We start from the raw sequence: 24363 nt of genomic DNA, 5'->3' as shown, positions 1-24363 counted from the left end.
AATGTGATGAAAGCGATTTGTCCCCCACACAGTGAAATCAAGGGAAGACTATTATATATGGATTGCACTGTTCTAACATCAAATATTCATTTCAGCTCTTGACCTGATGGAGATGTTATACTTACAGGTCAGCCTTTGAGGTTTTGAGATATATATACGTGCTGCTCTACTTGTGTGTTTGATTAAACTTGAAGTGGTAATGCATCTCCCATCACTCGTTGGCGGGTGGGGTGGGGGGTGTTACAGACTTGTTTATGCTTTACAAAGACCCCAACAATGAATTGTCTGTGTATGCAACTCCAGTGCTCAGGCCCGCTCTTCAATACAGCCATTTAACCTCGTTGCTATGGCGGCAGGGCTCGCTCGGGTGATGGCGGTGATGACAGAGCGATCACTGACAGTCTGACTTCAGGACAGGCCACAAGTTTTTCCACTTGGTGCAAAACACTCAAGGCTTTCTTTTTCCCCAGCACAAAGGAGGCAGCATTATGCAACACTTTGCAACAGTGAAGTGGCAGTGAAGTGACATATTTGTTGTGGAATGGACTGTGCCTTTTAAGTACAGTTGGACGCACCCTGACAGCAGTTATTATGTTACTATTGATTTAAAGGAAGTAGAAAACATACCTATTTAAGGCAATGAAGTGATGCAAATGATAGTTTTTTACTGATATATGTACAATTACCATTCTGAAAGTGTGACAAATGGACATGTTCGGTCGTGACAGACTAACATTAACGTGACTGGACCATCACTTCGACTCCATGAAAGTTGCAATGTACATAAGTGGTGCATAAAGACAGTATTTTCCTGTTACAAGTCACTTCCCGGGTATCCATCTTTCTATAAAGCGAACAAAAGAATCAAAACAAACACTTAAATTCAAATGTGGAGCTTTCGCTTCACTTTCATGACCTTCGTGCTGCAAGCAGACATGCTTTTCTCTTGAACGATCTTGTTTCAAAAGTCATGAATAGTTCATGTCAAGAGTATTTGACACTGGGGTTGGATTTATTCTGCATTACAAGGACTTTTTGCATCCTCGCCATCCAGTTAAAGAGCAGGTAGACATTTCACAATGCTGATTTAAAAAAAAAAAAAAACAACAAAAAAAAAAACTTGAACTTTGCCTTTTCAATGACTCATCTGGCCACGGTCTTAAAACATGAAAACTACTGAACAACTAAAATCATAAATTTGCACTCATGCCATGTGGGAACCAATGGCAATGGGGAGAACTGATGTAGAGTTCACACTTGTTCTTGTTCTTTAGTGCGATTCATTTTCTTTAATAATGACCTTTCCGCAAGTGAGAGACTGCAGTAATATTAAGTGGCTCTTTAAGCAGTAGTGCAGCTGTGTGAGAAAAAAGTCTGTCTGAATTTAGCAGGAACAATGGACTATTAATAATTGCACCAATTAGAGATTGAATCACCTGCGTTCACTTAAACCTAATCCACAACTCCAGCATTGTTCGGCTGAAATAAAAATAGGCCTCACTGGGAAAAAGGATTGTTGATCTTCATTTTCACACCTTCCCAGTTTCCACTTAGAGAGTTTGACACATATTGCACCGCGACACAATCCTGAGAGGCTACAACTCACCTCTAGATGGCTGTTAGGCAGGTTGGGACTTTCCCTTATCTGCCACAGTTTACCCACATTGCATCAGTCTGTCAGGCGACTATGGGGAATTACAGCCATGGAGCCCTTTTGACGCGTGTCCGTTAGGAGCACAGCAATGTGGGTCAAGTCACAGACCAAAAAATGAATTGTTGTTGTCGTGAAATGAAATCCAGAGAGGGCACTATGGTTTGAAGTCCATCCAACAGACAAACCTGATCCTACCTCAGACATCTATGAATGATATTGACAAAATTTGCAGCCGTGATGTGTTTTTTCTGGCTGAAAAAGAGCATGTCGCCCAGTTTTCAAGATATCAGTCCCAACTAAGGTCTCCAGAGATTTCGATATCCACTTTCATTTCTGGTTCCTTGGCTAAGTGGATCAGTGTTTTGTCAGTTTTAATTCACCACTTCATTTGCGCTCAACAGGGATGCTCACAAGTCTGAGATCTCTTTCCCTGGCTTCATGTGAGGTGATAATCACTGCCTTCACAAATCCAAATATGTCTTATGCAGGACTGCTGTAATTTATGTTATTTTTGTTGGTGAATTATTTTAGATGGAATCAGATTTCAGTAAATGTTTGCTTTCTATCTATTTAGCTGCCAAGTTCTCCACTGATCAGTAAATGCTCGCATGCTAGTCTCTAAATTTGCCTTTCTTCTGCGCGGTGCGGTTTCTAAGAGCATTGAGATTTAACAGACACAGTGCAGTTGTTACTTTAAAGATGCTAAAGAGTTAACACTCACATATTTACATACATTCACCTATTTTGCATGGACAAGCTAATGACACTGATTTGGAAGACGCGTACGAGCAAACCTCAAAGAAAAATGTTGTCGCATGAGCCCCATTGTGTAAAACATGTGACAGGAAAGGCCTGGGAGTGTCTGCATTATTCACACCAGGCAAACTTTTCCGACTTTGCATGTTCGTCTGGATTTCAGGGATAAGCAGGCTCTTCTGTTCCTATGTGGGATTATAGGTGGAGGATTCCAGGGGCCCACAGCTGGAGGGGACCCACAGATATTTGAAAGGTGTTCCTAGCCATGCTCCTGCAGACCCTGGGACTAAAGATGTTTTCTTTTTCTTTAAATCCTCCCCCTCTAACTTTACAGCATGTCTTCAAATACCTCATGAAGTCATGACAAATATAAACATGTTTTGCTTGATTTCCTTCATGTTTGTCTTCCACCAACAGCTTCCAGCAGTGAGGTTGGAGAGAAGCGATGGTGGTGGTGAGGGGGGGGGGGTCCTCAACGCGGCGCAGGCACTGTGAACGAGCGGCGAGCGGGAGCGCGCGTATAGGAAGGAAGGGAAGGAAGGAGCTGAGGCAGACCAGTCGCCAGCGGAGCCGGAGCCCAAGAAGACAGCGGATGCGCGGAGCCGAGCGTGTGTGTCGCCCTTGTCGTTTTTTACAGCAGCCGAAAGCAGCGTCCGGCAGCGCGAACCCTGCCCGAAAATGATGCTCAAACTCGTCCATCTCCTCGGGGTGCTCGTCTGCGGCAGTCAAGGTAAGGGTGCGGACGTGAGTGTGTCAAACCATCGAGCTTTGGTGACTTTGTGGACAAGTTGAGTGCATTTGCCATCGTGAGCTGCAGCAGGCAGAGAGAGCTGCTGTGGAGGGAGCGGAGGGAGAGAGAGCTAGAGTAAGAGAGGGAGTGAGAGCGAGAGAGACAGAGAGAGAGAGAGAGAGAGAGAGAGAGAGAGAGAGAGAGAGAGAGGGCTGGATTGTTTAACTGGACGTTGTTTGGTAATTGAAGCACGTCTTGCAGGGGCCAGAATGGTTTCTGACTGAAAAGGGGGATTATGATGGGGTCCCTTTTTTTTTTTAAGGGGTGAGCTGTTGAGATGTAGACTCTGCACGCCCCGGACATAAACTGTTATCTTCATCATATACCATTGCTCACTCTTTAGTTTGTTCATCTTTAGGAGCAGCCTCGGGGTGCTGTGCTGTTTTGGTGTATGGATCTTATTTACAAAGAGCTTCCGTCTTGCCTGGTTTCATCCTAAAAATCGATGATGTCTCCTAACTTCAACTGGCATCATACATGGAGGCATACATTTCAGTTCCAATATGCTGGATCATATTCTCCTGCCTTGTTTTCACCCACTCTCCTGTCCACTCTGTGTTGCTGTAGAAAATGACTGTAGGCTAGATTGAAGAAGCACGGTGAAACATCTTCCTTCTGTGTCTGCATCTTGTGCGCAGGCTGTAGCACGATGATATCGGGCCCGTGATGCTGTTACACATTGTGAAATGATTCGGGAAAGTTTGGAAATATGAGCTGCCTTTGTGACAGCAGAGTGACACTTCACCGGTAATTGGCTTTAACGTGCGTCGCGCACCTGATCCGGAGGTGCGGCGATTGTCTGTGCGCGCGCCCTCTTGTGTGTGTGTGTGTGTGTGTGTGTGTGTGTGTGTGTGTGTGTGTGTGTGGGTCTCGCGCACGGTGGAAGATGAAGATGTTACTCGGTTTACACATTCGCCTTTGGCCTTTGTGTGTGTGTGTGTGTGTTTGTGTGTGTGTGTGTCCTGGTCAGTGACGCGCGTCGCCTTGTCACCGCGGGATGAGACCCGCGTGCACCGCGGAAATTACTCAACTCCTGTAGCTTCAGATTCAGTGTTAATCCATTTCTGGAGGCGAAAAAGAACTGCTTGCAGGATGGGATTATTTTATTATTTTATTTATTTCAGCACAAATGTAAATGCACTTCAGGCAGGCTTCTTTTATTTAAAAAAAATCTTGCAACAAGTTAATTTGCATCCGGGATAAGACGCATTATCATATCCCCTTGGCCAGATTTTCCCACTTATTAAAAAAAAACAAGAGTTAGATGGACATTTTTTGCAGTGTTGTCACACTGGGTTCCTGGCGCACAACGGCAGGTGGGGGTAGAGCGCTGCAAAGTGGTGCCAAGAGTGAAGCCACTGGTCATTAAAGCGTGTTGCATCTCATTCATACTGACTGCTTTGCTTGAAGTCCTTCAGGGTAGTGGGTCTCAAAGGTGTGTGTGTGGGTGTGGGAGGTGCTCCTATGGAGAATCATTGATCAGTTTTTACCATACTTCAGTGTGCTATACATAACACCAGTTTGAGGAGGTGTAAAAAAAGACTATGCATATTTATAACAGGTCCATCTGTCACTGCTAATGTGTAATTGCATATAATTCCGATTATAAACCTGTAGCTGCCTTGTCATAGGGAGATTTCTGGGATGAAACTGAGTCCACATGATGTAATGGGTGTTTGTTTTGGTGGTTTGTGGCATGGAAACAGAAGCAGACACACAAGAGGCACAGAGTTTGATTATGCTCAACATTTTAAAAGGACTGTAGTATATTGGCAGTTGAGGTAAAATAAAGAGGCACAGGCTACTGTTCGTAAGCCTCAACTGGAATATTCATGGCTTTGTTACTTTCCCTTTGTTACAGTAGTATTACATCATCCAGCCATCCAATTTTCATTCTTATCATGTTTTTCATGATAGCAAAGTCCATGCAAATTGACCTATAAGACAAAGCAGAGAACATGCTGTAATGTGAATAATAAGGATAGTTCTGAGATGAAGGGTATGTACTGGAACCTGACAGGGAGCCTGATTCTCAGCGTTTCTTATCCTCGTGGGGCTTTGGAGTGGACACTAAACCATTAATAAAAGAAGTAGAACCAGAAAGAGGTTTCATTCGCTTGCACCGATTCATGACGCCAGCTTGATTTTCTGACAGGAGTCAGCGAGGTGCCCCGGCTCCCACCACACTAACTCTACAGATATCCTCTGTTCTACCCCTGCTGACTTCTGAAGGAAAACATTTGCTTTTGAAGTCCCAGCTCACCGTCTACCCTGCACTTGAGTGTGCATCCATGAAGGTTTATGTATTTGGCTTTTACCGATGCTTAGTACAATGAATTATATGCTTGCTTGGGCTCACCCGGGACTCGCCGATGTGATGTTAAGTGGCGTAATTAAGATACTTCGCTGTATCTCATGGGGGGAAATGTCAGTGGCTGAGGGTTTAAAAGATTTATGCCCCTGCGCTTAAGTGTCTCTCATTGCACCCTGAGCCGAGGCTTAAGCATGTATTTGAGGTTTGCTAACATCCTGTAGTTCTGGTTTATGTACATGCTCACATGAGTGAGCATAAATGCAGGGACACACACACTTAACCGCACATAGACACTGTACTCGGCATCAAACTATTCAAATGAATCATCGGTTAAATATTCATGAGGGTAGTGCAGGGTTTCTTTTTTTTTTTCGGAAATTCACTCCACTAGTGTTGCAAGAGGAACTTTTTTTCTATCTTTCCTTGTATCCATTCTTTTTTTCTAACTAACTCTAACTAAATCTAGACCCTAAAAGTTTCTATCTTTCTATATTTCCTGCTCTGCTGATTATTTGATACTGGAACAATGCTGCACACAGTTCTTAACACCATGCAACACCACTCACAAACCCTTATTAAAGACATGCAAAGCTGTTCACGAAAGAAATCGCCTGTGTCTTGGTCCTGCAAGGTGAATTTGATTGCATTATTTGATTAATAGACTAAGACTGAGAGCACACATATAGAGAGCCAGTGTATATATGAAAATGGAATCACCCCCTCGAGGCAACCGCGTATGAGAAATCAATTTAAGGAACGACTAGAGTCAGCAGGCCTCTGAATTGTACAAAGGGCAATCTCAGTGTTATGGATACACTATTTATTTGCCTGCAAGCTTTTGATTTCTCATGTGTGCCCTTTAGCACCGGATCCGCCGAGATCAGGTCCCACCATTGAATTTGTGCATGCAAGACAAGAGGCGTGTGTGATATTCAAAACACCTGAACACTTGAGAAAAGCACTGCCGAACATCTGTGCCGCAGGGCTTGTTGTCAGCCTGCTGAGAATGAAGTGGCGTAAATAAGACCGAAAGGAAATGAGCAGTAATTTTGAGATATGACATTGCCATATTTTTTCTAACTCCTACATGCATATGTTCCAGCCCATTTCCAAACTCAAAGACTGTAGAAGTATTAAATTATTAAAGAGTAGACTGTGTGACTAAAACTTTTCTCACATGCCTGGTTCCAGCAGTGGGAAATTCAGATATATTTTTAAACAACCTTATCTTCTATATGTTACCATGCGGTTGATAACAGCGACTAGCCAACGGGTCCTGGAGGGTCAGGCCACCCAAAGATCAGAGCATCTGCTTGAAGTGTTGACATTTCTCGTTGGAAAGTCAATCAAGTGACCACAGAGGGATACAAAAAGACAACAAAGAAACCCAAAATTACCACAAAGAGACCAAAAAAAACAACCTCCAAGAGAAGAAAACAACAACAGAAACTAAACCGACCTCAAAGACACCTGAAACGACAACACAGGGACCATTAGGATGAACAAAACAACCACAAGGAGACACAAAAGAACTTCAGAACACCTATAATTACTACACTTTTACATGTTTATACCCAGCGTCTGTTTATGTCCTCATTCTTCCGTGTACGTAACTACTTCATTGGGAAGTTTACAGGTCAGTCTGAGTGCAGCACCCTTTAAAAGAAACGAATTGCCTTGCTCAAGGGTAGTTTGGGAAGCTCTGTGTACAAGCTGCACAGTCATCAGCTCTCAGCTCGGTTAACAGGATTAGCATCAGGGATTAGGAGACCTGTGCGGCTAAAACGTTCATAGTTGCTTGAAAAAACTGTCTTTTAATAACATTTCTTACGCAATAGCAGAAGTACTGAGAGGCGAGATGATATTAAAACAACAAGCTCCAGTAGGTGAACGTTTGGCATATTTTTTGAAAACCTTATTTGTGATGCATTGAGCAAAAACAGCGGCATGTTCAATAATGCCCTCAGCCAACCTCGCTCCATTTTCACTCAAATTAGCCATTATTATCATGGAAGTGACTAATGTTCTCTTCAGGGAGTCTCTCCCAACCAGAAGCCAAGAAAACGTAGATACGCTAAGCAGTTGGGGCCTCTTGTAGGAAGAGTTTGGCGTCGCTCATTATAGTCTATAGTCTGAATGCCAGAAAGAGAAAATTGAGAACGATGGAGTGAGCAACACGATTTATACAGAGGGAGGAAGCGAGGAAGAGATTATGTTTAAAAATTCATTCAGTTCAAGTGAATCTGATTGCATCTAGTTAAATTGCATTGCCAGAGATTGAATCAAACTCTGTGGAGTCGCACTGCGCCAAAATTAATAAAATGTAATTGAATCCTGTCGAGATGGAATCAAATTAGGCCAGAGTGACGTGATTGGAGGAGGCAGCTGCTGCATGTTGCCATGTGCTCCTGTGGGTTTGTCTACTGTTTTACATCACTTTGGTGCTAGCCAAGCAGGAGACCCTTTGGCTCCTGCCCGTGTGTGTCCTGCCAGTCTAAATGCCAGTCTAACTAGCAGGCTAATAGGCAGAGCCAGGATGCCAGGGTGACAACAGCATCAGTGGGCACACTCTCTGACTGACAGATGGATGTGGGGGAAAGTGGTTGCGTGGTCCTCCTTCTCCCTCTCTTGTTGTTCACTTTATTTCTGCAGCATATGCATTCACGTACACACGCGTTGACACCCCTTCACAGCCTGCTCCTCCACAGCGCATCCTCTCATGGGACGCATCGCTGTTGGTCTGGGGCTTAGTTTTGGGTTCGGGCACCGGCAGGCATGATTAAATGAAGAACAGAGGGATCAGAGAAATGGCAGAAGAGCTTCAGAACAACTACAGTATGGGCTGTGCGTTTTGAGTGACCCACTTAGACCGTATTAATAACCACACTAAAGCTGTGGGATTTGCTGCGGAGTGATCTGATGTAGAGCATATGTGAAATATACATTGGAGACTACGTTTTTCTATTACGTAATACATACATTAACGAAACTGAATGGCAGCAGTAGAGGACTGTCTGCATGTCCTGTCCCTTTACTTCAGAAACACTGACTTGACAGAAACACTGATGTGATGTCAGTGACGTCAGTGACAAATTTTCATCCTCTCAGTTACAAAGATTTTCTGAAGGTTGTTATGTGTTGGGGATGGAGGGTGAAGGGGCGCAAACATGTGTGAGATTAACTGTGATATGTATAAGATTGCATGAACATAGGCACAATATTGATTTTTACACTCAGAGTTGGATTAACACTAACAACATGAATGTGTGAGCTTTTTGAAAAAGGGTGACAGCAATGACAGCTGTTTTGAAAAAATGAAGCTGCATTTATTTTCTTCTAGTGTGAAATATTCACTCGCTGTATCTCCCTGGTACAATACTTTCAATTTGTTTACTTATTTAAATGCATTTGTTCTTTGGTAAAAGCATCACTTTTTGCTCCTGAGGTCTCGTAGTAAAATCAAGTCTTCAAATCTTTCCAAACCTGTTTTAACTTTTTACTAACGAAGGCACAGTCTTGCGCATTTCTTCACTGCCTCAGAGAAGTAATTTCTCTGCTGAAGTGCTATAGCTACAAATGAGGACACCGAGGTCATGTCCTCATTTTATTCCATGTCTGCTTTGAGTTTTCACACACACATCTATTCAGAGGATGTTCTTTAATATGATCTCAAGTTTGAGTCCGATTCAGGAGCGAACACACTGTTATTTACACTCTAAGGTGTTAACTGTTAATCCAGTAAACGTGACTAAGTGAAAAGCGACTAAATTAAATTAAAAAGAGAGTAGAATACGTTCCCTGTCACCGCTCCACTCTCTAGTCTCTCCACCTTTGCATGACATTTGCACTTAAAACAAGTTGTTTAAAATTGGCACAAATTGTCCATTTTCTCTTACTGTCAATCCCTACTCTTGTTTGTGGAAACACTTTCCCCAGCTCCAAGTGTTGACCTCCTGAGGCGTTAATGACAACGCACAGCTGATGTGTCACGTTTCTCTCAAATAGTGTCTTTACGTATTTTAGTTCATTTACTCCCAGTCTTGTAATACTGCCAAACATTTACCAAAGCATGCTGCACAGTAAACAGTAATGTGTATGTGATTTGTAGTAAACGGGCTGGAATGTGCATGTGCCTGGAAGTGCAGGAGAGACATGGACTTCGCTGAAAGTGGATGGATAAATAGGGACGGATAGTGAGTTGGTACAGACATGGGTACATTTTTGAGCCATCATTAAAAGGAGTTTTTCATGGAACTGCAGCAGGTGAAGTCCTGGAGGGCTACCAACACACTGACAGATGAAATTCTGGGCTCAGTATGCACTAAGATGGACACAGACGGATGACAGGAAGGGCTGGCTGGATGACAGATTACGGAACAGCTGAATGTGCTAACGTTGAGAGGCGGATAGAGCCATAATGAAGAGGAGCCATCCATTGACGGACAAAGAACAATATTTTTCAACTTCTTTCCTGCTGGATGTGTGCCTGGCGTCGATTAAGCACTAGTTAGTGTGAGCCTATGGAGGCTGCAGAATGTCTATACGGTTCATCAACATGATTGAGAAAGGGACTGATGCTAATTGTAGCCGTGCTAGCAGGCAGACACTAATGAAAGTGTGGTGCAGGCTTTTGGACACACCTATCAACGAGATCAGGCGAGCCAGGGAGAGACTTTTATTACTGTAAGCAATCTAAGATTTCTGCAAGTGCTTGTGAACTTAAATACTGCGTGTGAAGAATTCTAATAACTGGTAGGGCTGGGTATGGGACTTTAATTGTTATTTAGTACTGACTGAAATATGCCTGTAGCACTGAGTTTCAAAAACTGTCATTGACTGTATGGAGAGTTTTAATCTTCTTTCCTGTTATAAATCATAAGTTTAGTTTATTCAGGGAAAGTTTTGGTAGAACTGCTTGTGACTGAATAATATTCTGAGAGAATTTTAAACTCTCGTTTGAATTAAAAGAAAAGAGGTCTTGCAAAAAAACATGTTTTTATTTCACATTAAGCCCCAAAAAAAGTGTCATTTTCATTGTGGTACTGGAATCTAGGTATTGTATTAACACTGGTATTAAAATGTTTTCACTACACCCATCCCTAATTTATTGGTTTTAAAAAAGCTGACAATACAATTGCACCACAGGATCCATTTAGTGGCTGCTCTAGAGTTTTCACTCATATCACAAGATCTTCAGATTGTTCAGTTGTCACGCAATTGTAGATTTTCAAATTTCTGAGTTTTTTTCTGAGCACTTCAAGGGCTTCTTGTCTATGCTGGCCTAAAAGCAGAGATTGAAAGAGTAGCTGACAAAGCAACCTCACCACAGTGTCCATTTAGTAGCTGTTCTCGAGCTTTCGATCATATCACAAGCACTTCCTCAGCAGATTGAGCATTGGAATTGTACATGTTCACATTTACATTTTTGTGAGCACTTCAAAGACTTCTTGTTCAGACTGCCTTATTAGTTCAGTTTTAAAAAGTTTCATGAAGCTTAGTTTTGCAATTTTCTCAAGCCTTTCAGGATTTTGTGATCCATGCTGTTTTTCATGGACGCCCCTGGGAGGTTTTTGCCTTTATCTTTGATAATGGACAATCTGAAGGTGGCTGGAAATGAGTTAAGAGAGAGTAGAGAGTGACAAAGGTCTTCAAACTGGGGGACTGTTGTGATTACCTGGTCAGCATCTTATACCCCAAAGCCACCGGGACAAACTGGTTTAAAGCTTAGATAATAACGTTACAGCAGCCAATAGATTCAGTCTCCTTCTATATAAATAAAATTGAAAACCATATTGTAGTAGTTAACTGAATGTTGTGAAGTAATCTCTCTCTTGGCTGGCGTCAGCTGCTCCTCTTTTCTCTGCAGTCTTGAGTTTCCCTTTGGGCTTACAGTATTAAATTATCTTCTGCTGTATTGTGCTGTGTTGTATCCATCATATTTCCTTGTATCCATTCATCCATCCATCCAGCCAGACAGACAGTGGGCCCCTGTCTTGTCATTCCTGCCGGTTAATTAAGCCAAATTGTGATTGATGGACTCTCAAGTGAATAGCGTTGTGGTGTGTTGCTGACCCGCCCAAGGAGATCAACCCAGCTGCCAATCACACATCACAATGGTCTCGTAAACAGTGGCTGTCCTAGAGTGTGTAACAATGAGGGCATATCCCGGCTTTAATCCCCCTATCACTGATACTTCCCAGCATTAAGATGATTCAGGTTGTCCGGTGTCCTTGTGGGACCGGGCTCTGCGAGGAAATGATGCGGAGTTCATCTTGAAAAAGGGATCCGTCTTCTCAGATTTCTTGCCAGTGGTGGCCAGCATCCTTGTTTATGGGAGGCAGCACTCGATGAGGAATAGATGAGAGAGAGAGTGAGCGATAGATGAGAGAGAAAGACGGGGGGGGGGACTCGATGTGGTCGCAGTGCAGCAGAATAGCTTGCAGTGAGGCCAAACAGTCTCTGCTCTCTTGATTGCCTCTCCATGCCAGACAATCTTCAAACGGAATCTCCTAATGCAATGTGGGCCAGCTTATTTTTGTTTCCATCTCTTCTCGTTTGACTCCTCTCTCTTCCACTTTTTTTTTTCACCCCCCTTTCCATTCCTTCCTCTTTTCATGTGCATGCTCTGTTTTCTGGTACTCCCACACTAGTCTCATCACCAGCGTCTGTGGGGGGAAGATATCCTGTTCTCCCCTACGTGGGAAGCTTTTCAAGCAGCACCCATGCTTAATGTTATTTGCTCGGGAAGCTAATGATGTTTGTTGTTCTGCTCCTCAGTATATAGTTATTAACACCTATGGATTTTATGTTACTTGCCTATCTTCTGCACAACAGCGGTCAGGAAATTTTAAGTATAGCTGTTTCAGGGTTGTTCTGTCAAGCATGTCATTATCTCTCAAAGTCATAATGATCGTCTTGCAAGCACTCATAAGGTGCACCAGGCAAAGTGTAGGCGTGTTTTTAATTACTTTGTATATCTGCACAACTTCCCATCAATCCTAGTTGGCCTACTCCCAATGTGGGCACTATGGGATTGTTGTCTTCCCGCCCACCAGCCGATGAGTTCCCAAGGACGTGCACCTCCATGGGAATACACAAAGCGTTTCTCAGTAATTAAAGAACCTGTCTTATCTTTACTTAGATCGGATGGTGTGTTTACTGACACGCAGGCCCTCCTGGTTAAAAAAAAAGTTTCCTCGCTTCTCGGCCCCAGTCCTTCTTCGCCTCTCAAATCAGTGGGTCCCACATGAGGCAGTCGGCTGAGGATATTTTTGGACTTCACTGTCCTACCTACTAAGCTTCATATTTCTTTTCCTGATTTTCTTCAGTGGTTGCACCGAAAAGCTGAGCACGAGGATCTTCATGCGCGTCCTTCCTGCATCAGTCAAAAAAACACGGAAATTGTCAAATTTACAGATCGCTCTTGTTTTTCACTAATTGGACCACATTTGTGTTGTTTGTGCATATTTAAAAGTCAAGCGAGATAAAGAGTGATGTTGGAAGAAGCAAAGAAGGAAGGTTAGCGGGAGGAGTGCCAGTGTTGGCCTTCCTTTCATGTGGATGTATGTGCTGCAGGGCTTGAGTCTTAAGAGAGCCTTGTGATCTCACACGTGCCTTTTTTTTTCGACAGGAGGTTCTTGTTGAAAAGCCTGATTAAAACGAGCCGCATAGCAACCAAAAAACAGCATCTAGAGAAACAAAGGTTGTGTGGGAACAGTTTTTCTTACAGTTAGATTCTTTATCGTATTGAATTTTGCCTGACTGATTCACAATCCGTAAGATGTGTTTAGAGGTTGTGCATTTTTCCGATATTTTGCAAACATTCGCAGCAGGTTGCTGCTCACAAAACTCCACCAAAGCTATCTTGTTAGCTCGAAATTCCTCTTCTGGTTATACTTCAACAAGACTTAACAGAACCAGATTAGATTTCTCAGAGCATGCCATGTAGGAACAAAGTGTATTTCTGCTAGCTAAAGCCTGTATATTGCTCCAAGAACCAAGATTACTTTTATTTCACGCTGCTCTTCATCCATCCTGTAAAGTCTGGAGTAGGCGACCAAAGAAATGATAGATCGTCTCGGCACTTGAGGCGAAAGCCGCAGCCGCGGTCGTGGAGAAACATTGCAGTGCAGCTCCTCAGTCAATAAGCAACAAGAATCTTTGCTGGAAGCTGCAAAGGGGATGCAGTACTGGCTGTGGCAGCTCTCTCCCCAAGGAGGCGGCCTGAGCCACAAATTAATAGAGCGCTCCCACATGATCTGGGAGTTTCATTTGGAACCGTCACGCTACATAAAGCCCCACAGAAATGAGGAGTTCACTGAGGTCCTCCTCTACTTCCCAGAGAGTCCCCAAATAACCTGTGTGATTGTAAGACTCTGCCCACTGATCCCCCACCTTCTTTACACCTCCCTCTGTGAAACTACTGGGCAAAGCTTCATGCTCATTCTGGCTACTACAACTTATCGTCTCCTTCATACATAATCGCGTTGCCCCTTTGTTTTGCCAGCTTGATTCTTAACAACCCAATACAGGTCCAAGCCTTTTGGGAAATACTAACACAGCGTGAGCCTTGTTATGTGATATTTTCAGTGCTGAAAGTTCTACAGAAGAATCCAGAGTAAGATTAAAAATGAAAGATGGAGGAAAAAAGAGTTTAATTTCATCTCACTGCCCTGATTTATTGGCCTATAAATCTCAAGCGCATGTAAACACTTCTACAGTTTTTTTTTTCCTTCTTCTCACACTCATTTGACAACAGCGTGAAATTCTTGGTGACAAACGTGGAGAGCGGCGTGCCCCTGAGGCCCGCTTTGCTCTTATCATTATCTTTGCAACGCCTGAGATTAGACACAGCAACCACCTCTCTCACAACAGTGTGCCTCAGAGCCCAGATTAACACAATGACTAATCACTCAACTCACCGGACACAAAACATACAGCACTGATTCATATTTTGTCACAAAGTCTACTTCCTAAAAAATTGGCGTAGAATATTCGCTTGTGGCGTAACATAGTATACCAATATATACTGAGAGAATAACCTGATCATCTTTTTGTCTGTTAAACAATTTACACAATAGTGGTTTCAGAAAATATTCAAATTAGAGCAAGTTTTGTTTCTTTTCAGTGCTGTGACCAGATGAATCTGGGATTCTGACCCAGAGCTGGAAACTCAGTCACACAACAACATTCAAGTAGTCAGTATACACCGGATAACTAATCAGTTATCAGTATGGATGTGTGTATGACAATGTCAGTCTGATGATTGGTTGGTTCACCGCTTTGCTCCAGACTGAAATATCTTAAAAGCTTTTAAATGGATTGTAATGTGATTTGGTGCAAACATGCCTGGTGTGCAGAGGATGAAGCCTACTGACTTTGGTTTTGACCTGCAAAACTAATGGTGTTGTGCTAACTAGCAAAAGTTAGCATGCCAGAACACTAAATTATGAATGAATATGATAAACATTGCACCTGCTTAACATTGCCTTTGTGCACATATTCACTTCTGCCTTTAGTTCAATAATATCCTACATTTCCCAGAATGCCTGTCATCAACCCCCAAAGAATATGCATACAGTCCTAAAGTTGCAGAGAGCACTAGTGACAGTAATAGAGTATATTAAAAAAAACAAAACAAAATTTAAACATATTAGTCTATTGCGTCTACTCTCAGTGGAGAGTCTTCTATGATAACAAATCCCGGTGTGATCCTGTTCTCTCCTCTCTTGAAGAGAGAATAGTAAATCAGCACTGAAGAACTTCCTCTTTGATTCCGAGCGCCTGACACCAAAAACTCATATTTACTGTTGATGTTTTTAGTTTGCTGAAAAATGCGCCTGCCTCAAGTCCAATGTAGCTGTGCTCGAAAAAATCTCAGTCTACATCTGGCCAATTATCTGCAGGAATGGAAAAGTACACAAGCAAAACAAAAACAATGCTTGAATTGCAATGCTAAAGTACTATATGACATTGGTGCAATGCTTTTAAAGTGGACTATTTCATCACTTTTAATGCAAACAATTATGACATGACTGCAGGGGATCTAGACACAGCCAGCATACAGGTCCTTTGTGGTCAAGGTCATGGACTTCACTTCCAGTCATCATATTGGCTTTTCCAAAACATACATATATATATATATTATTTGTTTCTGTGATGTATAAATAAAAGGGGACATTCCAGTGTTACCACTTTGACTCTTTGTGTTGTCTGCCAGAGATACAGCACAGTATAACAATTTTCACTACAGTGCAGGCTGGCCCTTTTCATCTGTTATCTCACAGACTAGCAAACAATCCTGGCATTCTTTTCTCTTTCACTCTTCCTTCCAAGAATGAGTATCCTCGAGCTTCGTCCTTACATCCGAGCCGTCACAGAAATACCAGGAATCGACAAAGAATCCTTTTCTCCGAAACAACAATTACCCCTCAAGTCAAAATGGAGTTGGTGATAAGTGAAATGGGTGCTGGAAAAAAGGGAATACAGGATTTGGTTTTCATTTTTTATCATGTCATCAAAGGATACAGTACGGACAGATGAAAGGATAAGAAATTAAATGGCATTATTTTGTATTCACAGGATAAGGAAGTATCACTCTGCTCTAAGTCCAAGCTCTCAAACAAAGGACACTTGTGACGAACTGTTTCTTAACCACATACTGGGATGTATTTATTTTTTTTCCCAAACACCGGTCCCTTGAGCGTGACTGCCCGTCCTATCGTTTTTAGGTAGGTGTGTGGCACTGCTTTTAGCACAGTGCTTACATAACCATTCACTTGTATAACCTGAGAAAATAGGAAGCCGACAGACATAGTTGCTGCGGTATTAGGGTGCGCTGAGTCTCCGAAACGCAACCATTTGTTATGAAGTGCAGTGGCACACTGGTTTGTGGGGAGCTGAAAGTGTTTTTGCTGTGATGGAGCACATGGAGCTCGGCGTGATGCACGGCCCAGGCTTTGGGGAATGCTGTGCCACTCCAAGGTTGTTTAATGGGAGTCTTTTGCTTGTTATAGATTTGGACAACGTGACTCAAAGGCCTCAGCACCTGAGTGCTGCATCGTAGGGTATTGTGTAGTCTGTGTGTGTGTAGTCTGTGTGTGTGTGTGCTTATGCGTGTGCAAAGGATGTGAGCTGATTGGAAGCCCATAGGTCATCCCAATGTGAAGTCTGACACTGTACGTTTGTAAATCAAATATGATTCTTTGCAAAAAGGAGCTGCTAAAGTGGAAAATGAGTTTCAGAGGGGAGAGATTGCGGCTGTGTGTGTGTGTGTGTGTGTGTTTGTTTATGCGTGTATTTATTTCAGGATTTTGCTTACTCTTTGATTTTCGCTGTTTTGGGTTTTGCCCCTTACTAGCTCAAGGCTCTGAGCGTTGAGTGAAGATGCAGTGCCCGTATCCGCCTGCATCAGCAAAACTTTATGCAAAACGACATACACACAGGCAAGCAGGCAGAGTCTCACACACACGCACGCACGCACAGACACACAGACACACGCATGCACGCACACACACACACACACACACACACACACACACACACACACACACAGATGCACACACATTTCCTGAAACGCATGTGTCTCATATTTCTTCCAGCTTGAAATCTTGAGATACTGGCAAAACTTCATGTTCAGTCGTGTGACACGTGTCCCTGCGATGACGAGAGAATTGGATAACTGGAGGAGAAAGTTCAAGCACTGAATCAAAATCAGACCTCCCACCTGGCTGCCGATTATAGTCCAATCATAATCTCTTGGCTGGATTCCTCCTTCAGTAAGTGATCATGAGAAGGCCAGATAGTCCATCAGCAGCACAGAGGGAGGGAGATGCTCTCAGTGTGCGTACGCTGAACATGCTCAAGCCGTATGCGGTGACTTCCTGGCTACAATGAGCTGCAGAACACCCGCAGTTCTTTGGAGAAGTTGTAGAAAACTGCAAGGAATGAAAATGGAAAAACGAGTACCACGTGAAGTCAGCAGTCAGCTCTATGTGAAATGTAAATGGCTGAGTATATGTTAGGCTCTAATCAGCACTTGTCGTCTTGCTCGTCTCTGCAGCGCAAACTTAGATTTTCACAATCCCCTGTATGTTTTGAAGCAGCCAGTGTGTGATTCGATATGCTGATTATCTCACAGCGTGCTCTGCTGTATGTTTGTGTGAGTGGTGTGAGCGGTGGCTCAGTATATGAACCCTCACAAAGCAGCTTGACATCTGAGCAGCAGGAGAAATCAGATGCTCCCACCTCAACAGGAGTCGCGAGTCGCTTTAAATTTCACTCTCGCTTCATATTTGACACCTATCTTGTAATGCTGTTTCACCTGCTGCTATTAGTTCAAGAAACAGTCTGCCTGCCATGATATCGAACTTTAACCTCCTTATGCTCAGATCCATCTCTGCTCTACTGTATTCAGTTCATGCTGAACTGGCGTCTGATTGAAGGTTTATGTGTGACCGGACTGCAGACGCTGTGAAGAGTCAGGTAATCTAGCTTCATCCAGCAATAATTCATATGCTTTGACCACAGGAGTCGACTCAGTGCTGTGATTGTTTGTGTTCGTGTGCAAACAAACGCCTACTGTATTTGCCCATTTTACACAAGTGAGAGTCATGTGAAATGGTCCTGTGTCAGTGCGAGAGATGGAGCGTGCGAGTGGCCAGTGTTTGCTGTTCGGCACCAGCGATGCTATCGCTGCTAATCTACTGCCTGTGTTATTGTGCCGCCAGCTGCCAGAAGAGACGGCGCCGCTTCATATGAACCTCAGTGAGGGCCAGCCAGAGGGATCACAGTGTGCTACTGTGTGCATGTGTGAGAGAAGTTAATACTTAGTGTGATGACCTTCCAGTTATTGTCAGTGAGGCTCTGTGGGTGGCTGTTTGAACACCAGGACTGTGGCAGTTGTTATTATTACATAAGTCCATGATTTTAAAATCAATCTTTTCTTTCACCAGCTGTAACTGTAGCATGACATCATTGGCAGGAAACCGCATCATGTTGCACGCAAACATGTACGTCCCAATGAAATTTGCACAATGTTATCAATACAAGGACCAACTCTTAAGAACATTCCTCCATTGTGCTCCTTTTGGTACAGGACTCCACGGTGTACCTTTAACTGTTCAGTTGTTATTTCTGGAAATAAAATTTCCCATCATAGAGGGCTAAATGCTCTTTCAAAGCCTTCCCCACTCTGCCAAGAATACGGTTCTGGGGGAAGACTGCCAAGACTTTGTTTTATTAAATTTTTGCATGAATGTTGTCAAATTTAAACAAATAAGTCATCTCATAAAATACCCGTTTCTTTCTCTTTTATGGTGATATATTCAATCTCTCGGTTTTGGACTGAAGTCACCTCTCCTTCATTTCCTTTAGGACACTGTGATCAGCAGTTTCTACTATTTTCAGATGATTCATTGATTAATTGAGAAAATAATCAGTAATGAAAAGGATCAGTACTGCAGCCCTGGACCTGACCTGACCTCAGCATGGCAGCTCCCACCCACGCACGAAATTCTAGCACAAGAACACAGGTGTGCGCAGGTTTATTCATGCGTCCTCACGTCATCGCCTGTCATCCACATGTTGGGGACCCCTGAGTCCACCCCGTGTTAGATTTCCTTGTCGAGTCATGTAAGGAAGATGTAAACAATTAATGGTGGTTGGTGAGGAAAATCAATGGCGAGGGGTGTGTGAGTGAGATGCACTAATGAGCTCTCTGCTCATCAGTGAAATTACTCTGGAGTTGCTGCATCATCTTGACATCGGTTCATTCCCATTGTTGAAATTCCTGGTGGAGGTTTATTATCATCATCTTTGCATTTTCACTGCCTCATCACTCAAATTAAAGTAAAAAATAAACTGGGCGTTTTTTGCATACATGTAAATTGTGTAAAATCTATGACTGTACTATAATATCATATGAAAGTATAAACAACCTAATTTGCAGCTGCTTTATGAGACGGTGAGACAGGGTGTGTGAGTGGAAGTGTATGTGTCCTTCAGGCCCCTCAAATTGGTTGTACAATGTTGTAGTGTGTATTAAAGGCATGTGGCTGATGGCTTAATTTGAGGCTGTGTGTGAGTGTGTGTGTATACATTCGCGTGCATGTGCATACACCCATGTGAACAAGTGATTTATGGGCTGTTTTTAATCACGCAGTAGAAAATGTTATTAGACAGCCTTCTCGCGCTCCCTCCGCCTGCAAATGAGCCGGCCCCCGCTGCACCCTGGGATAGCCTCCTGTAATTAGTTCTGGGAACTCACCTGTTACCGAACGAGATTGAGAGAGAGAGCGAGGGAGGGACATGAGGAGAGGATGGAGTGAGAGGGTAACAAGCAGACAGATAAACAAACAGAGAGGAGAGAGACTGGGGAGCAGGGGGGGAGGGAGAGAAAATGAGGGGGTGTGCTGGAGGTCGGGGTTGAAAAAGAGGACGAGGAGGGAAGAGGAGGAGGCGCAAGGATGAGGGAAGACAGAGGGAAAAAGAAACTGACCTCGACGCCCTCACAGCTCTCGGTTTGTCTTCTAACAAGCTAGCCAGCCTCCACCTGACTTTTCCAGAATATATTAGGATTGAGCGCTCTCGTCTGTAGCATCTCATCCTGGCTACAAGAGGACTGTAGGAGTTGTGTGGAAATTTGCTCTCAGGTGAGTTATATATCCACAGCAACAGAGCCTGCTTTACTTTCTTTCACTAATAAGATATCGCCAGATAAACAACAACCATTAATTGTTTTCAAAGCACTTTCAAACTAATTGAAAAACAAAAACAGTTCCTAAACAATAAGTAAAACTGGCTAAAATTAATTCTCTTGTTTATTGTTTGGCCTTCGAGGAGTATCATTTTAGTTGATATATGTAAGGTCTGAACCCTAATCAATACCACTGCAGAAAAGGCAGCTCCTGTTATATTGCTGGGCAATAATTTCATACTGTGATTTATCAACTTTTATGAGAATATGATATTAACATTGATTATAGTTTTGTGCAAATGTGGAAACATCAGTTATATATTACAGACTTGTACTGTCCACATTAATGATTCCAAGCAAGTAAAGTAAGTAAATGAAAAACAAAGAAAATAAGGGATTTAAAGCCGCATTCAACATTCATTAACATAAACATAATCAACAGTTTAATATCAACAATGGATTGAGTGACGGTGCGTAATGTGGAAGGGGTCGTCAGTTGGGACAAACCCTCAAAGTGTTATCCTCTAACCTTGCAGTTCTATGCAACATTTTTGCATCTGGAGCTAAAATCTCACTTCCCATCAAATAACATTTGAAGTAAGAAAAGTTGTCTTCTATAGGTATAAACTGTAGGTTCTTCCACTTTTCAAAAATACATTTCCCCCAGTTTTGAACTCACCACGCTGACAAAATTATCATGTGACCTGCCTGCTACTTGGCGCATCACTGAGGTCCTGGTGAACTGACTGTAGCTGCAGGCTGTGGGCTCTCCACTGAGCACTGCCTTGACAGTCAATCATAGCAGTGGCCTGTCACTCCCAGACACACACACACACTCACACTCACACACACACACACACACACACACACACTCACTGACACAGACACACAGAGACAAAAACACTGAAATCGACATGTACACAATTTAAATCTGCACATATGCAGACACAGTTACAGTGCAAACACACACACACATGCGCGCTGCACTGCTCCGATGCTCCTGACAGACCAGTAAAAACATTATGAAATATTCAGTAAGTCTCACTGCGGTTTGGGTTCTACCTGTCTCAGCTTTTCTCGTTGCTTTGTGTGTGTTTGTTTGTATGAGAGAGGAAGAGATACTGTCTGCGTGCGTGTTGGCATCGGCTCGGTTCAGACTTCTCCTCACTGGCACACTGAGGAGAAATATGCGTGTATGCTCGCGCACATATGCAGCGAGTGCGACTGTGTTTGTACATGTTTGCAGTATCTCTCAATTCTTGCTGTCACGATGTGTGTAATTGGGTCTGAGGGAGCCGAAACCTTTTGTCTGTGTGTTGCCTTGTGCTTACATCAACTCGGTTGCTCCTCTAAACAACATCACCAACTAGACAAACCTGGAGTCAGGCCCTTCAGCCTCTCTATTTTCAGACCTATGAGCTTTTAAGAGCACATTTTCAACACCAAGAGGCGGTTACGGATGCCAGTGCCCATTTTACCATCTGACATACTACAATTATCATAATTTTAAAGGCTTTTGTTCAGATTTCAGACCTTCCCCTCAACTGTAAGAGGTGTATTTTCGGGTTAATCAACAGAAACATACTTGACCATACTGTATGAAACACACAGCAGAAGAAGCACAGTACAGCCTTTGGTGTCCCACTCTCTCTCGCTCTATCCTTGAACCCAGTGCATTCCTCAGTCCTGTTATCCCTCTCTAGTCCGACTCTTTAGTGCTGGTGGAGTTTGTAGCTTCAACTCTAGTTGATAGCTGAAGTTTGTTCTTTGATATCAGTTCAATTTTTGACAGATTAAAGGTGCTGTCTTGTGACCCTTCCTGTGTTTGGAAAATGACTCCTCTCTTACCCTCAGCTGCCTTTTGTAGAAGGTCTTTTTCAACATAATATCCTCATGATTACTCATTTGCAGTTCTGTTTCCTCCCACTTGAACCCAAACTCTCTCTCTATCGACTCAGATGGCTGCCATTGGGGATGCTGTCTGCTGATTAACAGACCATAGCACAATTGTAGCACCTCTGCACTGATGAGGGAGCCACTTGATTGGTGTTTGGAAGAGCTCATAGAGAAGGGCACTTGTTAATGATCATCAAGAGAGTAACAAAATGGACGTTTACTAATATGAAAGTTTTGGAAATTCTAAGGCAAATGTGAGTCATTATTTTTCTCACCAAGCACATGAAGAACCAATTCAAAGCTTAGAACATTCTTTATATGATTTATTCTTTATCAGTTAATGCGCAAGAAAAAAAGAAAAAGAAAGTAAAAAAAGAAAAACAGAGAGTAATGACACAAGTCCAGCTGGTCAATACGACCTTCAAACTAAAACAAAACATCGGACTTAAACACGTGAGACTGCTGTTCATTTCCTGTTTCAAACCTTTGTTTCTTTTAGCCACAAGGGTTATTTATTTATTTATCGTGTCACCATGACGGCATGATCTGCAAGATTTAACGCCAAAACTAACAGAATTGTTTTTGTGCCTAAACCAAAACGAAACTTTCACCATAGCACTGTCATGTCATAAAAGGGCTAGTTATTTATTTTTCAGCAGTGATTCAGGAAACGCTCCTTCTGGCTAATAGGGTAGGATGGTCGTCTAGGTCAGATGACACATTCGCTTCTCTGCCAAGAGTAGGATAAAACGAGAGGGTTGATGCCACGGCTAAACAGGTGACAAAGTCCACCCACTAGCCTCCAAAGCTCACTAATTAAAATGTCATAACTTGTTTGTGAAATCCAAACTAGAAAGTGTGTAAGAAGAATGTCATTGTTGCGGTGTCTCTGGCTGCGTGGCAACCTTTCCTCATCCTTGTATTTAATAAAAACAACAACAAAGAAATAAAGAAACAATAATGAGTAGTGATGCAATTACTCTGCATCAAAAGTACAATAGTTCAAAAGGTAATTTCTTACCTGAATTTCTTCTCCTTAGGCATTTGTTGCAGTGCGTTTACAACCCCACCACTCTGACGCCATGTCATGGTTGGACAGAAATGATTGGCGTAGCTTGAAACCTTATGGGAGCTAAAGAGATTTTTCCACTCAGTCAAACAGGAATATTGGCACGACTGTTTTTCACACCGTGCATGTTAACAACTTCATTAAATGTATTCCAGGACAGACGAAGGCGATAATTTGGTGATTGGACGCATGTAAAAAGTCGATTTGGAAAGTCCTGCACACGTATGAACACACACACAAATATCTAAATATATGACATTCAAATATTATAGTTGTAATTAGTGTTGTCCCCGTCTTTGAAAAGATCAACATCTCTCTGGAGCTGATTGAAAGAGCGTGTACTGTTAAAAAAGCCATCTGTGGCAGCCGCCCAGCTCCTGCTGTGCTTTGAAAGCCTGTTCCCATTCACTGAGACATATCAGCCAGTGACGGGCTGGGAAGAAAACCTGTCAAAGGATATACTTTGCACAGCACTCAGCAGCAAATAAATCACAGAGAATGGCAGATTTCTGCAAACACTTTCCTTGACCAGTCTGTACTTTTCTACCCGTGTAAATGTGCAATAGGTAAGAAGATTTTTAAAGATCTAACTGTGTTTGTATATTTGAGGTCTAGTGATTGTTTTCATTCTTCATTGAAGTTGATGTTGAGTTTGCTTTACAGACAATGGTGCTGAAGTGCATAATATAGTAAAGACAATTTGACATTTTGGTCAATATTATTATTTGCTTTCTTGCAGAGAGTTCCCACTCAATACCACTCATATCTACAGGATAAATAGAAAGCTATACACTGAAGGGAATAAGCTTAGCAAAGCATAAAGAAACCATGAAATAAAGTAAACACGGCAGCATAAATATACTTCAGTGACAGTAAAGTTACTGACTTTAAAAATAGACTTGTTTAATCTTAACTGTTAGGGAGTTTAATATAAAGAAAAGTAGCAAAACTTTCTGTTATTATGTTGATTTGTCAAAAGTTATGACCTTTTCTTCATTATTTAATTACTCAGTGTCTAATGAGGGAGCTTGTACATAAACAGCTTAGCTCTAGAGTGATGACATTTAGCAGCAAGAGCGCAGCAGGGGTTGTAGCCTTGCGCTGCTGTCAGGTGAAAATCAGGAAAGCTTCTGTGACGTACGTGTTGTCTTCAGTCGGGGGGATTACGTGGGCCTCCGTAGGCCGAGAA

General features: G+C 42.7%; 1 protein-coding gene across 1 annotated transcript in view; it reads left to right on the top strand.

The window, feature by feature from the left end:
* Positions 1 to 3076: 3076 nt before the first annotated feature.
* The window catches only part of ncam2 (neural cell adhesion molecule 2), a 239466-nt gene continuing 218179 nt past the window's right edge, over positions 3077 to 24363 (top strand). The window contains exon 1 of the mRNA XM_022765596.1: positions 3077 to 3140. Coding sequence (XP_022621317.1) covers positions 3089 to 3140 — 52 coding nt within the window. The 5' untranslated portion in view covers positions 3077 to 3088. The remainder of the gene's footprint in view (positions 3141 to 24363) is intronic.

Source organism: Seriola dumerili, unplaced genomic scaffold (assembly GCF_002260705.1).
Source record: "Seriola dumerili isolate Sdu_G_001 unplaced genomic scaffold, Sdu_1.0 BDQW01000716.1, whole genome shotgun sequence".
Classification (NCBI taxonomy): domain Eukaryota; kingdom Metazoa; phylum Chordata; class Actinopteri; order Carangiformes; family Carangidae; genus Seriola; species Seriola dumerili.
The sequence above is the reverse complement of the archived record's forward strand: the minus strand, read 5'-3'. Positions and strand labels throughout refer to the sequence as shown.